At 35.9% G+C, this 15413-nt stretch overlaps 1 protein-coding gene across 1 annotated transcript in view; it reads right to left on the bottom strand.

The window, feature by feature from the left end:
* Positions 1-15413, bottom strand: part of BMPR2 (bone morphogenetic protein receptor type 2) — a 199832-nt gene that overhangs the window by 81982 nt on the left and 102437 nt on the right. Inside the window, 2 exon segments of the mRNA XM_030328063.1 lie at positions 4351-4521; positions 5646-5816. Coding sequence (XP_030183923.1) covers positions 4351-4521; positions 5646-5816 — 342 coding nt within the window.

The following is a 15413-nucleotide window of genomic DNA, read 5'->3' as shown; positions in this document are numbered from 1 at the left end:
AAATATATAAATGGGTTAATGCTCCCAAATTAGAGCATTTAATTAAAACATTTTCCCTTTTTATTGGGCTAACATTATTGATTCTTTGTTGGCAACACTTCTGCTTTTGGTTCAAAAGGTTACAGTAGACCAAAATCTAGGTAAAAATCTAAAATGGGCCATAAAAATCTTGAGAACTTATGCATAAATTCACTTTTCTTACAACTACCTAGATGTAAAAGTGAAATTTAGAGACCCTGTTTTGTTTATTTCTTTGTGGAAAATAAATGTAGTCAATTGAGTATAATTTCTTTTTTTTTAATTTTTTTTTTTAACGTTTATTTATTTTTGAGACAGAGTGAGACGGAGCATGAATGGGGGAGGGTCAGAGAGAGGGAGACACAGAATCTGAAACAGGCTCCAGGCTCTGAGCTGTAAGCACAGAGCCCGACGCGGGACTTAAACTCACGGACCGCAAGATCATGACCTGAGCCAAAGTCAGCCGCTTAACCGACTGAGCCACCCAGGCGCCCCAGAGTATAATTTCTTAATAAAAGCTAATGACTTTGAGTAGATAGGAACTACATGAAAAAACTTCCTATTGCTCTCAGTTTAGTTAGTGTTTCATCAAAACATTAAAGGAAATAATCCCAAAATGAAGATCTCAGGGTATGGACTGATAAAAGCTATTGACTGAGAATTCTTGAAATGTGCTACATCTCAAAAATATTTCTTAAAATTAATTTTTTATTCAGAAAAAATTTAAGACTTCCAGAACAGTTATAAGAATAAGAATAGTATAAAGTATACCCACATATTTACCTTTACCCATATTCAATTATTGTTACCATTTTACCCCATTTACTTGTTTTACCATTCTCTCTTTCTAGAATACACACATACACACACACACACACGCTTTTTTTAAAAGTATTTCAGAAAAGTTAATATATATACATTCTAGCTCCATGTTTCTAAACATTTCTTAGAATGTTTCCTAAGAATATGGATATTCTCTTACATAACCAGAGTACTGATATCAGCTTCAGTACATTTAACATTGAAATAATTCTTTAATTAGGGCACCTGGGTGGCTAGGTTGGTTAAGCATCTGACTTTGGTTCAGGTCAAGAGCCCCTACTTCATTCAGATCCTCTGTCTCCCTGTCTCTCTGCCCCTCCTGGGCTCAAACTCTCTCAAAAATAAAAATTAACATTAAAAAAAAGGAAATAATTCTTTAATCGTCTCTTTTGTCAACTGGTCTAACAATGTTCTTTATCACAGTTTTTTTATCCAGTATAGGAGAGTTAGGTATGGCTTAGTTGTCAAGTTTCCTTAGCCTCCTTTGATCTAGATCTTTCCCACAGTCTCTTTGCCTTTTATGACACTGACATTTTTGACAAATCTCCTTTTTGTAACAGAGCATTCCTAGTTCATGGTTTTTCTGATGATGCCTCATGATTAGATTCCAGTTATGCAAATCTTACCTGAAATATAGTATTCTATTAGTGAAACTGTGTCCTTCTCAGGGTATCATGGATGTCCATCTACCATCTTCACTAATAATATTAATTTTAATGACCTGGTCAAGGTGTTATCCAATTCCCTCACTTTATAATTACTAATTTCTCCCTTGCAATATGTGGGAGAGACTTTAAAACAATGCATATATCCTGGTTACATATTGAAAATGCCCTTAGATTTAGGATATTTTTATTATTCTTGTCTGATCCAATCTTTACCATGATAGCTGCAGGATAATTTCCAACTCCTTCATTTACCAGTTGGAAACCTGGCATTCTATTATAAACAAGTACCCTCTCTTCTACCTTCTCTGCTTTCAGCATAGATGCATGAGTTCATTTTCCCTCCAATGGTTTGCAATTTGCTACTGTACTTTTTTAGCACTCAAATTGTCCCAAATTTAGCCAGTAGGAGTTACTTCAAGCTAGCTCCTTTGTAACAAGTCTCCACCTGTTTGGGGGCATTTCTTTTCTTACTTTCTAGTGTTATAAGACACTTTGGGCTTATCTTGTACCTATCCTGCTCCCGTCCTAGAATAAGTCATTTTTCCAAGGAGCCCAACTTCCTTTCAGTGGGAAGTGGTATAAAAGTCTAAATCTGGGTGCGCCTGGGTGGATAAGTTGGTTAAACATCTGATTCTTGACATGACTTGGGTCATGATCTCATAGTTCCTGAGATCAAGCCCCACATTGGGCTCTGGGCTGACAGTGCAGAGACGACTTGGGATTCTCTCTCTGTCTCTGCCCCTCCCCTTCTCACATGCATGTGTGCGCTGTCTCTCAAAATAAATAAATACACTTTAAAAATATGGGGCACCGTGGGGCACCTGGGTGACTCAGTTGGCTGAGCGTCAGACTTCAGCTCAGGTCATGATCTCACAGCTCGTGAGTTCAAGACCTGCATCAGGCTCTGTGCTGACAACTCAGAGCCTGGAGCCTGCTTCGGGTTCTGTGTCTCTCTCTCTCTGCCCCTTCCCTGCTTACGCTCTTTCTCTCTCTCAAAAAAAATAAACAAACATTTAAAAAAATGTTTTTTTTTTAAATACGGAGCACCTGGTTGGCTCAGTCAAACATCCAACTTCGGCTCAGGTCATGATCTCATATGTTCCTGAGTTCGAGCCCCACATCGGCTGTGTGCTGACACCTCAGAGGCTGGAGCCTGCTTTGGATTCTGTGTCCCCTCTCTCTGCCCCTCCCTGCTCATGCTCTCGTTCTCTCTCTCTCAAAAATAAACATACATACATACATACATACATACATACATAACTAGGGATGCCTGGGTGGCTCATTGGATTAAGCGTCAAGCTTCAGCTCAGGTCATGATCTCACGGTTTGTGGGTTCAAGCCCCACATTGGGCTCTGTGCTGACAGCTCGGAGCCTAGAGCCTGCTTTGGATTCTGTGTCTCCCTCTCTTTCTGCCCTCCCCTGCTCATGCTCTGTATCTCCCTCTCTCAAAAAATAAATAAACTTAAAAACAAATTAAAAAATAAATAAATAGAAACAAATAAATAAAGTCTAAATCTGGGCATTACATTTGCTTACTGCTACTGGGGTGCTAATGCTTCTTGTCCTTTTCAACAAATAGAGCTAAGAAATCTACATAGGTATGTGTATGGGTATACTACACACATGAATATAAATATATACACATACAAATATATACACATATTTATATGGCCACCTATCCATGCATGTAACACATACATATGTATGTTTTTAAAGTCATAAATCCATACTTACACCTTGAATTATAATCTACTCACATAATATTCTCTTGTCTTCCCATCTATAATTGTATGTGCATATTCCCTCAGTAACAGCACCAGCTCCCAAGAACAACACCATTTACTCATTTTTTCTTAATCCTATTATACATCTAAGGTTGTTTCAGAATTGCTGTGTTCCACACTACCAAAAAGCAAACCTAAAAGAGTTCAGTACTTGTTTGCAATTCTCCTCCATCTCTTATATCCCATCTTGTCCAAAAGAGTATATATAATTAAACACTGTGTTTGCAAAATCCTTACATAAGTTCTTTCATTCTTTTTTGTATACTTTCCACTCTACTCTCTCCTTCCATTGTTAGTAGCCAACTTCATTATTTTCTGGTTTATCTTTTGTTTTTGTTTTTGTTTTTGTAAATTATGGTAAGCTCTGTTTTACACCAAAGACAGCATAGTATATATGCTTTTTATTCACCTAACATTATCTCTAGAAATCACTCCATATCAATTCACAGGGATCTTACTCATTTTTTGTTATAGATGTATAGGTAGTTCTCCATTATATGTATATACCAGAGTATATTTTAACTAATCTCCTATTCCTGAACCTTTAGATATTTTCCAATATTTTGCAGTTACAAATAATACTGCAATGGATAACTCTATGCATATATATTTTAAGTAAGCTCTATGCCCAATGTGGAGCTTGAACATGACCCTGAGATCAAGAGTTGCATACTCTACCAAGTGAACCAGCCAGGTACCTCTATGCATATGTATTTTTGTACTGTTAGAAATATATCTTCAAGATAAAATCCTACAGATGGGGGTGCTGGATGAAAGAGTAAGAAAGCACACATGTAGTTTTCTTAATATTGCCAAATTCTCCTCCACAGGTGTTGGAAAAGTACCATTTTTGATTCAAAATTATTTGGTAATCTACTGATACCTTAGAAATCCTGGTGCACCTCTTTTGGATTTCAGGTGGTAGTTAGAGTAGTCTCATGAAGTTTTGAACTCTCCCTCTCACTCCTGCCCAAACTGATGATTTTATATTTTTAAATTTTGCAAATCTTTGCAGAAAGGAATTAACAAGGAAAAGTAAGATACTTAAAGTACTTACTGAGTGGTGTTGTGTCTGGAGGTGGAAAATTCTCAGTAAAGTTGACATTACACAAGTCTGTGCTACAGCAGCAGAAACGGTATGTTCCATTCTGAATTGAGGGAGGGGTAGTAGTTACTACACATTCTTCATAGTGACATTCCTGGGGATCTCCAATGTGAGACCAACATCCTACAAATTGATATTAACATAAACAAGTTAGGGATTAATACAATATATAAAATTTAAAGAAAAATAACAAATTAATAATTACAATCAATGTGACAGAATAAGTGCATATACATACATGTTATAAAACACTCCTGCAAATCAATAGGAAATACACATTGTTTAAATAACAAAAAAATGGCAAAGTATTAATAAGCATTTCATGGGGAAAAGCCACTAATAATGGTTTAACCTCATCATTAATCTAAGAATTACTATTAAAGTAACATTAATATTTCATTTTTATCTATTAAATTGTTCTAGGCTTAAAAAAATAATATACAATTGTAACAAGGTTTCAGTAACACTCCCATATACTCCTGGAGGGAATGTAAATGTATATAGCATTTCTAGAAAGCCATATGGCAATTTTTATAAAGAGCCTTTAAAATATTCATGCCTTATAACTTAATAAGTCTACTTCTAGCAATCTATTCCAAGCAAATAATCTGATATAATCAAAGATTTAAGTTCAAAGATATCTACTGAAGCGTTATGTATTATAGTAAAACTGAAAAACAGTAAAATGTCCAACAACAGAGTAATGTGTAAGTAAATTGTGTGTACACAATATGTGTGTATACAATGAAATATTGTACAGAGGTTAAAAATGTTCTCGAATATTTAAAGATATGGGAAAATGTTCATACTATAATTTAAGATAGGGAAAACTGGGTATGAAATTGTTTATACATACTACATCATTCTAATTTTGAAAAATAAGTATACGCACATATAATAAACATAGAGGTACATAAAAAATATACCTGCAGGGAATAAATTAATATGGTAAAAGAGCTTGTAAGAGGATGGAATTGTAGACATTTGTTTTTCTTCTAGTTTTCTATATTTTCTAAACTTCATAGAAAGAAAATACATTGTTAACATTATAATAGGAAAAATATTATAAAAATAAGCTAAAATCTAACTACCTTTCACAAATATGGAGTTTATGGATGAATATACATGGATATATATTTTAAAACTGTTTTCCTAGAGAGGGTTTTAATCCATGTCCATGTCCTTGTTAGATAAATTTCAATGATATGAAACACAAAGTTATTTCAGGTAAGAAAAGTATTACTTGCCTTGTTTTACGAGGTTTATATCCCCTTTTGATTTCTCCCAAAGGCCATAGCAAGTGCTACCTTTTGAACATAATATTGTTCCATTTTCATGAGAGATTCGACTCTCACCTATGCCAAGGTCTTGTTGATAGGGATCTTTAAATGCACAGAGACGTTCTTGGTTCTGAGAAGCTAAAATAAATAAAAGAATGACAAATTTATTTTTATGACAATCTTAGCAAAGCATTATTTTATGAAATCTTAGTCATTTTGAAAGGCATAATAAATTTTCCACTAAATCCCTATCAAGGCTTGAATAAATTTGTAATTTTATATTTATTCAATAACTTCTTCCTGTTCATTAACTAGCACCAAAGAAGAATCAAACCTGAAAACTGATTTCTCAAAATCAATCCCTTCTTACACAAATTATTCTCACCACTCTATTAAACAATTTAGGTATGTGAGTAAAGAAATATCATTTTAAAAGTTCATGGTTTAAATTATCAAAACTTCAAAACATAAAAACAAACAATTTAATAAACTAGAGGGCTAAATAATCTTGTAAAATTCTGCAGGACTCACATTTATCATAGTTTAAAGTCATTTGTAGAAAGCTAAACATACATCATTGGGCATAGTAAACTATGGATAAGGAGAGTGACTACCAGTGGAGTACATGGTTTCTTTTTAGGCAGATGGAAACGTTCTAAAATTAGATTGTGATAATGGTTGCACAATTCTGTAAATTTACAAAAAAATAATCCATCACTTAAAATAGTATACAAATTATACCTTAGTAAATTTGTTTAAAAAATTTTTTTTAACGTTTATTTATTTTTGAGGGGGGGGAGAGAGAGGGAGAGGGAGAGGGAGAGGGAGAGGGAGAGGGAGAGGGAGAGGGGGAGGGAGAGGGGGAGGGAGAGAGAGAGAGAGAGAGAGAGAGAGGAGGAGGGGCAGAGAGAGACAGAGACAGAATCTGAAGCAGGCTCCAGGCCCCAAGCTGTCAGCACACAGTGACACAGGGCTCGAACTCATGAGCCGTGGGATCATGACGTGAGCTGAAATCAGACACTTAACCGACTTAAGCCACCCAGGCGCCCCTAATATCCTTAGTTTTTAAAACAAATTTACTGGGGCACCTGGGTGGCAGGTACGCAGTGCAGAGAAGTGAACTGGGGGATAGAAAAGCTGCAGAGAAAAGGGAGCTGCTTTCGCAGAGACTGAACAGGGAAAGAAGAGAAAGGGGAAGAGTGCAGGGCATCGGGATCTGTGCAAGAAAAGCATCCCCCCAAAAAGCAGCTGGAGAGAAAGAAAGAGAAAGAGTGAAAACACTTGCAGGAGACTGACTAGGAAATCCGTTCCCAACAATCATTGACAGGGAGAAAAGAGAGGTTTTCAATACCACCAGGATTCTATAAACAGTGGAGCACAAAGTGTGAAGTTTAGGATCTCAGTGCCTGGTGGTGCTCCGGTGAGGAAGTAGGGTGAATCATCAAGAGCAGGCAGTGCCGGTCTGTGGGGTCCATGTGCCACAGAGGGGAGAAGCAGTTTCCTTGCTTAGAGTGCATCTGGTAGAGGTGTTATGGTCTCCCCACAGGCAAAAGTCCCAGTGGACCCCAGAAAACTGCCATATTTACTGATATTGGGACAAAGACGCCAGATTGTGGCAACACCTGGTGCTAGCTGTGTGTTATGATTTGCCATAATCTCTGAACCTTTGCTGCTGCACAATCACTGAAAATGCTGAACATTTTCTGAGACAAGCTGGAACCCGGCCATTGTCCAGTGAGAGACTGTCCCCAAGAAAGTCTGCACAGGTCCAAGCTGCTGGGCCTCTGAAGTGTGGGATTTTTAGACACAACCCCTTCTGGCATAAAACTCTGGAGGAAGGTGCCACCTGGCAAATGGACAGCTTGGACACAGACAGGATAGAGGCAGGAAGTGGATGGAGGCCTGAGACAAAGGAGAGACGCCTGATCAAGGCTCAGTGAGAGTGCGAAGTTCCTGCACCAGAGACTAGGAAGCTGGGTGAGCCATTACCTCCTCTCCCATGATGTGCATGCACACATCCATAAGCACACCACACGGATCCATCCCAGTAAGCTAAGCAGCACCATTTCAATGGAGAACGGAGCCATTACATCAACACCTGCCCAACTACACCCTCCAAGCACATCCCCAGAAGACCAACAGAAGTCACTCCACCTGCTTAGTGTATGGACTATAGAGTGATTCATAGTTTCAGTTCCAGGGGAAACTGGATATAAGTTCATTCAGTTTTCACATTCTGTTTGATGGTTCACTTATTTGTTCATTTTCTTTGCTTCTGTTTTTGCTTAAGTTGTTTTCTTCTATTTCATTTTCTTTTATTTTACTCTATTATATAATTTTTTTTATTTTTAAGTTTTATTTTGCCTTTTTTTCCTATCCTTTCCCTTCTTTCTCTACTCTATCAAGCTTCTTTCAATAAGCAGACTGAAACATATCCAGGATCTAGCTTCCTTTATTTGATTTTTGTACTGTTTTTAATTTTTTAATTTTAATTTTTTATTAATACATTTTTTTCTTCCTCAAAAATGACAAACCAAAGGAATTTACCCAAAAAGAAAGAACAGCAAGAAATGACAGCCAGAGACTTAATCAAACAGATATAAGTAAGATGTCTGAACTAGAATTTGGAACCAGGATAATAAGAATACTAGCTGAGGTTGAAAAAAGCATAAAAGACACCAGAGAATCCCTTTCTGTGGAGACACAAGAAACAAAATCTAATAAGGCTGAAATTAAAATGCTGTAACTGAGATGCAATCTTGAATGGATGTCATGACATCAAGGATGGGCAAAGTAGAGCAGTGAATCAGTGATGTAGAGGATAAAATTATGGGGGTACCTGAGTGGCTCAGTTGGTTGAGCTCCCAACTTCGGCTCAGGTCATGATCTTGTGGTCTGTGAGTTTTAGCCCCACGTCAGGTTCTGTACTCATGCTCGGAACCTGGAGACTGCTTTGGATTCTGTGTCTCCCTCTCTCTCTGCCCTCCTGATTGTGCTCTCTCTCTCTCTTTCTCTCTCTCTCTCAAAAATAAATAAACATCAAAAAAAAAAAAGAAGATAAAATTATGGGGAATAATGAAACAGAAAAAAAGAGAGCAACCAAGGCAAAAGATCACGATTCAAGACTTAGAGAACTCAGTGACTTATTAAAAAGGAAAAACATCCAAATCATAGGAGTCCCAGAAGATGAAGAGAGAGAAAAAAGGGGCAGAAGGTTTACATGAGCAAATTATACTGGAAAACTTTCCTAATCTGGTGAAGTACACAGACATCAAAATTCAAGAAGCACAGAGAACTCCCATTAGATTCAACAAGAACCGACCATCACCAAGGCATATCATAGTCAAATTCACAAAACAGACAAGAAAAGAATTATGAAAGCAGCAAGGGAAAAAAAGTCCTGAACCTATAAGGGAAGACAAATCAGATTCACAGCATATCTATCCACAGAAATGGGGCAGCCTAGAAAGAAGTGGCAGGATATACTCCAGTGTGCTGAATCAGGAAAATATGCAGTCAAGAATTTTATCCAGCAAGGCTATCATTCAAAATAGAAGAATAGATAAAGAGTTTCCCAGATAAACAAAAACTAAAGGAATTCATGACCACTAAACCAGCCCTGCAAGAAATTTTAAGGGGGGACTCTTTGAGTGGCAAAAAGACAAAACAAAACAAAAAGACCTAAAGCAACAAAGACAGTGAACGTCACCAGAAACACCAACTCTACAGGGAACACAATGGCACTAAATTCATATATTTCAGTACACATTCTAAATGTAAATGGATTAATCAGGGAAATACAAATCAAAACCACACTGAGATACCACCTCACAATAGTCAGAGTGGCTAAATTAACAACTCAGGAAACAACAGATGCTGGTGAGGATGTGGACAAACAGGAACTCTATTGCACTGTTGGTGGGAATGCAAACTGGTGCAGCTGCTCTGGAAAAGAGTGTGGAGGTTCCTCAAAAAATTAACAATGGAACTACCCTTCAACCCAGCAATAGCATTACTAGGAATTTATCCAAAGGATACAGGAATGCTGATTCATAGGAGCACATGTACCCCAATGTTATAGCAGCGCTTTCAACAAGAGCCAAATTATGGAAAGAGTATAAATGCCCATCAACTGATGAATAAAGAAGATGTGGTTTATATATACAATGGAATATTATTCAGCAATCAAAAAAATGAAATCTTGCCATTTTCAACAATGTGGATGGAACTAGAGTGTATTACACTAAGCAAAATAAGACAAAGACAAATATCATGATTTCATTCATATGTGGAATTTAAGAAACAAAACAGATGAACAAAGGGGAAGGGAAGCAAAATAAGATAAAAACTGAAAGTGAGGCAAACCATTAAAGACTCTTAATACAGAGAACAAACTGAGGGTTGTTGGCAGGGTGTGGGTGGAGGGATGGGCTAAATGGGTGATGGACATTAAGGAGGGCACTTGTTGGGATGGGCATTTGATGTTATATTTAATGATGAATCACTAAATTCTATTCCTGAAATCATTATTATACTATATGATAACTAACCTGGATTTAAATTAAAAAAAATTTTTTTTAGGGATGCCTGGATAGTTCAGTCAGTTGAGCGTCTGACTTTGGCTCAGATCATCATCTCACAGTTCATGAGTTCGAGCCCTGCATCAGGCTCTGTGCTGACAGCTCAGAGCCTGGAACCTGCTTTGGAATCTGTCTCCCTTTCTCTCTGCCCCTCCCCCACTCATGCTCTGTCTCTGTCTCTCTTTCAAAAATAAATAAACACTAAAAAAAAAGAGGAAACTTTGGAAATAACCTAAGTGTAAAATATTAAAAAAAATTTTTTTAATCAATATAAAGCCAGAAACAGAAATGTTCAATCACACCTTTTGCTGAAGGAACAACCAATCTATTTCAATGCTAGTTAATCTTTTTCCATACACATAATCTGATTTAACTAATTCTAATAGAATACTTGCCACATAACTTATCGGTTAACAAATATTTATCAACATTGCTGAGAATACCAAAGAAGTAAAAGGTTATCAAAAGCAACAGCTAATCTTTATTTGGTTTCTTAAAGTTGACTTTCCTAATATGTTTGACTAGTCAGAATAACAGTCTAATACACATGACCAATATATTTATTACTCATGGGCTTCTGACTTATTCAGAAGAAGAAATAAGTGAGGTAAGATACACATGAAGATAAGGGTGTATCTTTTATATACTATGGCTTAATTCACTAGCACCTTAGCACTGGAAATAATCTATGAAAATAATGCTTTCTGAACCTACAAAACTAAGCACCAAACTCTGAAGAAAAAATAAAAGAGCCAAGAACTATATACCCAAATCCATTTAGACACATAGACCTGCCATATTTATCATAAGAGAAGCACCATCAAAGTATTGGGCAAGGCAAATAAGATATTCACAAGTAGGTAATATAGAGTTCTACCCTTCAAGCATCTTACATGATCTGTTTGGAGATACACAGTAATTACTGATTTCAGTAATCACAAAGAATAATTACTAAAAATAAATGTAACTTGATTTCCATATTTAAAACCATTTAGGCAGTCTTCTATGAAATATTACTAATATCAACTAAAGAGCCAGAAAATAAAGTACAGCCTATTTATAAAAACCAATTCTAGGACATCAGTGTAATTATGATTCTACCATATTTCTGCAACATGTAGCCACATATTCAAAGTCATTTAATGACAAGTTTAATTATAGTTACTAGGTTATCTCGCACATTTAATACCAGTATTTCTTTAAGCTATCCTAATGTGCAAACTTTACAAATGATTGCAAAGGTTAAAATCAAACATATTTCTAGATATAAAGTAGATACAGCAAAAGATTCATACTTAAAAGTTTTGAACTATAAACAAAAACTTTGTAATGCACATATAAAAAAGCATATCTATATGGCATAATTGCTTTTTCCTATCCCATCTCGTTTAAAAAATTTTTATTATTTTTTTAGTAATCTCTACACCCAACATGGGGCTCAAACTGACAACCGTGTGATCAAACATCTTATGCTCTTCTGACTCAGCCAGCCAAGAGGCCCCTCCATTTTATTTTGAAGGTTTTGAGGATTTTTTTTTGAAGTCTAATGCCTCCCTCCTCAGTGCAAACATTCCACATAATCACTACACAATACCAAAATCAAGAAATTGACATTAAGATAATTCATACAGTTTATTCAGATTTCACCAGTTATGCATGCAATAATCTATGTGTATGAGTGTAAATCTATGCGATTCTGTTACATTCTATCAAAATCACAATACTCAACTGTACTATCCCAAGATTCCTTCATGTTAACCATTTATAATCACCATCTGTTTCCATTCCTAAAAAATAGCAACTACTAATCTGTTATCCAGCTTGATATTGTTATTTCTTGATTGTTATATAAAGAGAATCATGCAATACATATCCATTTGAGATTGGCTTTTTTCACTAAGCAAAATTTCCTTAAGGCTCATCCAAGTTGCTGCCTGTATCAACAGTTTATTACTTTTTATGGAGTCATATTCCATTGTATGGATGTACCACAATCTGTCTAACTTTTCACCCTTCAAAAGGTCATTTGGGTAGTATCCAGGTTTTGGCTACCAGAAATAAAACTGCTACGAACATTTGTGTACATGTTCAATTTTAACAGAAATTTTATTTAAAGTAAAACGAGAATAATATTCTATAAAGTATGGTGTCTACAAAAAGGAACTTGACATTAGACCATTTGCTCTACCAACAGAATACATTATGCCCCATCATATACATTTGTGCACTAAAAACTTACATAGCATTCAAATTCCCTTTCTCTGACCAAGTACTTGTAGTACTGTCAGTAATTGGCTTGTATTACAAAATCTTGGTTTAAAGAGTCATGCAAGTAGTAGTCCTTACATATAAACAAAGTAAAATGTGGCAAAATAAATAACAGCTAATTATGACATTAAATATCTGAAATGAGAGACTCCAGTTACGGGGTGTTTTTTGTTGTTTAAAAAAGACTGGTCCTTTGTAATAAGGTCAAACAGGCCAAGTATGCCCTCTTTCCCTTCTGATGCCTGGACACCAAAGGCCGTTTAATGTGGAAACCTCAGCTGGCCAGCTTTTCCTAGAAGCATGCCAAGGACAAGATTGATCCATCAATCTTTATCTCTATTTTCTTTCCCCTACATTAAAAGTAAATAGGCATTTGGCAAATAAGTTTTCACATAATAAATGTGAATTTCACATTAAAATACTCAAAACTACAATGAAACAACAGTACTACCATCTATTAGAATGAGTAAAAGTTAAAAATAAAACAAAACAGAAACCTCTCGACAATATCAAGTAGTGCCAAGGATGTTGACACAGATGGGGAAACAATTCTAATAAAAATGTAAAACAGTACAGCCACTGTGGAAAATAGTTTCATATTTTCTTATAAGTTAAACATTTAACATTTAACTCATTAACCCCACTCCTAGGTGTTGACCTAAATGTAATGAAAATCTATGTTCACACAAAAACTTACATGTAAATGCTTATAATGACTTTATTTGTAGCCACCCAAAACTATTTATAACCCAAATGTCTCTCAACTTAAGAATGGATAAACAAAGACATGGAGAACTTGAAAGCATATTATTAAGTGAAAGAAACCAATCTGAAAGGCTACATACTGTATTATTCCAACTATATGACATTCTGGAAAAGGCAAAACTATGGTGACAGTAAAAAGATCAGTGGTTGCCAGGGGTTGGGGGAAGGGAGGGATGAATGGGCAGAACACAGAGTATTTTTAGGTCAGTGCAATTCTTCTGTATGATACTGTAATGATGGATGCATGTCATTATACATTTGTCCACAGAATGTACGATACCAAGAATGAACCCAAGATTAAACTGTGGACTCTAAGTAATTATGTGTTATCTGTAGGTTCATTAATTCTAACAAATGTATCACAGAGGTTCAGGATATCAATAGTGGGGGCAGCTGTGCCTGTACTTTTCCACTTCATTTTGCTGTGAACCTAAGTCTGCTCTAAAAAATAAAGTTTATTTAGGGCACCCGGTTGGCTTAGTTGGTTGAGTGTCAGACTTCAGCTCAGGTCATGAGTGCAAGCCCCTCATCAGGCTCTGTGCTAATAGCTCGGAGCCTGGAGTCTGCTTTGGATTCTGTCTCCCTCTCTCTCTCTCTCAAAAATAAATAAACATTAAAAAAATTTTTTTAAGTTTATTTAAAAAAAATGGTACTTTTGAGAAATGCAATGCTTTATCTCAAAAAGAAATTTCTGATGCATAAAATTCAGATATAAAGTAACTTGGTATGGATGATTTTCAAGGATGTGAGAGGAGGGTGAGGGTTCTTGTGGCCACACATCTCAAATTATATCTAAAAGGTGACTGAATGGTGTAACCTATTGATGGTGGAATATTTATTATTTTTTAGCACATAAAAGAATTATCAATAGTTCATATAAGGAAAATTCAGATTTTATACTTAGGATAATTTTCATTAGTTTACCTATAATTTATAAGGGAAAAGAACAAATGCAATCAACACTAAGTGCTTGTTCCATTCACTAGCTGCAGAATTACATGCATTTTAAAACATTTTTAAGGGGCGCCTGGGTGGCGCAGTCGGTTAAGCGTCCGACTTCAGCCAGGTCACGATCTCGCAGTCCGGGAGTTCGAGCCCCGCGTCGGGCTCTGGGCTGACGGCTCAGAGCCTGGAGCATGTTTCCGATTCTGTGTCTCCCTCTCTCTCTGCCCCTCCCCCGTTCATGCTCTGTCTCTCTCTGTCCCAAAAATAAATAAACGTTGAAAAAAAAAATTTTAAACATTTTTAATTTTGTAACATTCAGTGATAGACAACAAGCCAAAACATCAGACTATATACATTATCCTTCTCACACTCCATTTATTTGTTTTACCTCTTCCTCACATCAACCTTTTTCTCATAACCACAAATATTCAACATGCCAATTTCCTCAGAGAGATGCAATCATATACATTTTTAATTCTACTATACAAGCCCTACTTAGTATCACAAAAGTAAAACCTGAAGCACAGATAGAGAAATCTCCTATAAAACATTCTTCTTCTTAACATAAACCAGGCTTAGTCTTCAACAGTCATGTCTACAAAGTAAATCTAATGAATGGAACATGTGACCCTGTATTGTGTTTACATCTATCCATTTATTTATGTCAAATTAAAGAGGATTTTTTTGTGTGTGTTCCCTTTAACAAATCAAATTTAGTTCTGAAAATTAGCTGGCTCATATTCAGTATTTCCAAGATAGTGATACTGAATATATTTCTGAGGAAATATACTGAATATATTTTCTGAGGAAGTCAATGTCATGAAGTATTTAACCCTAACCTAAAAACCTCAATGGCTATATCAGAAGTTGAGAAGAATACCACCATAAATACCAGTCTCCAGCTTATGTTCAACCAATTCTGCCCTCATCAGCCATTAAAATGTACAACCACTTTATTTCTAGTGGAAGAACTGCCACTTTCCCTCATCTGCCTCTCTAGCTAGGATCAATAGGAACAGTTATAATACAATAATGAAGATTTGTCTACTACCTTCAATCAATTCCTTCCTGAAAATTGGCAAGGTGGTAAAAAAAAAAAAATCTAGTCAATGATAATCCTACAATGTCAAAATCAATTCTCACCTAATAGAGAGATATTACATTTCAAAATATAAAA

The sequence above is a fragment of the Lynx canadensis genome, chromosome C1 (genome assembly GCF_007474595.2).
Source record: "Lynx canadensis isolate LIC74 chromosome C1, mLynCan4.pri.v2, whole genome shotgun sequence".
NCBI classification, from domain to species: Eukaryota; Metazoa; Chordata; class Mammalia; order Carnivora; family Felidae; genus Lynx; species Lynx canadensis.
The sequence above is the reverse complement of the archived record's forward strand: the minus strand, read 5'-3'. Positions and strand labels throughout refer to the sequence as shown.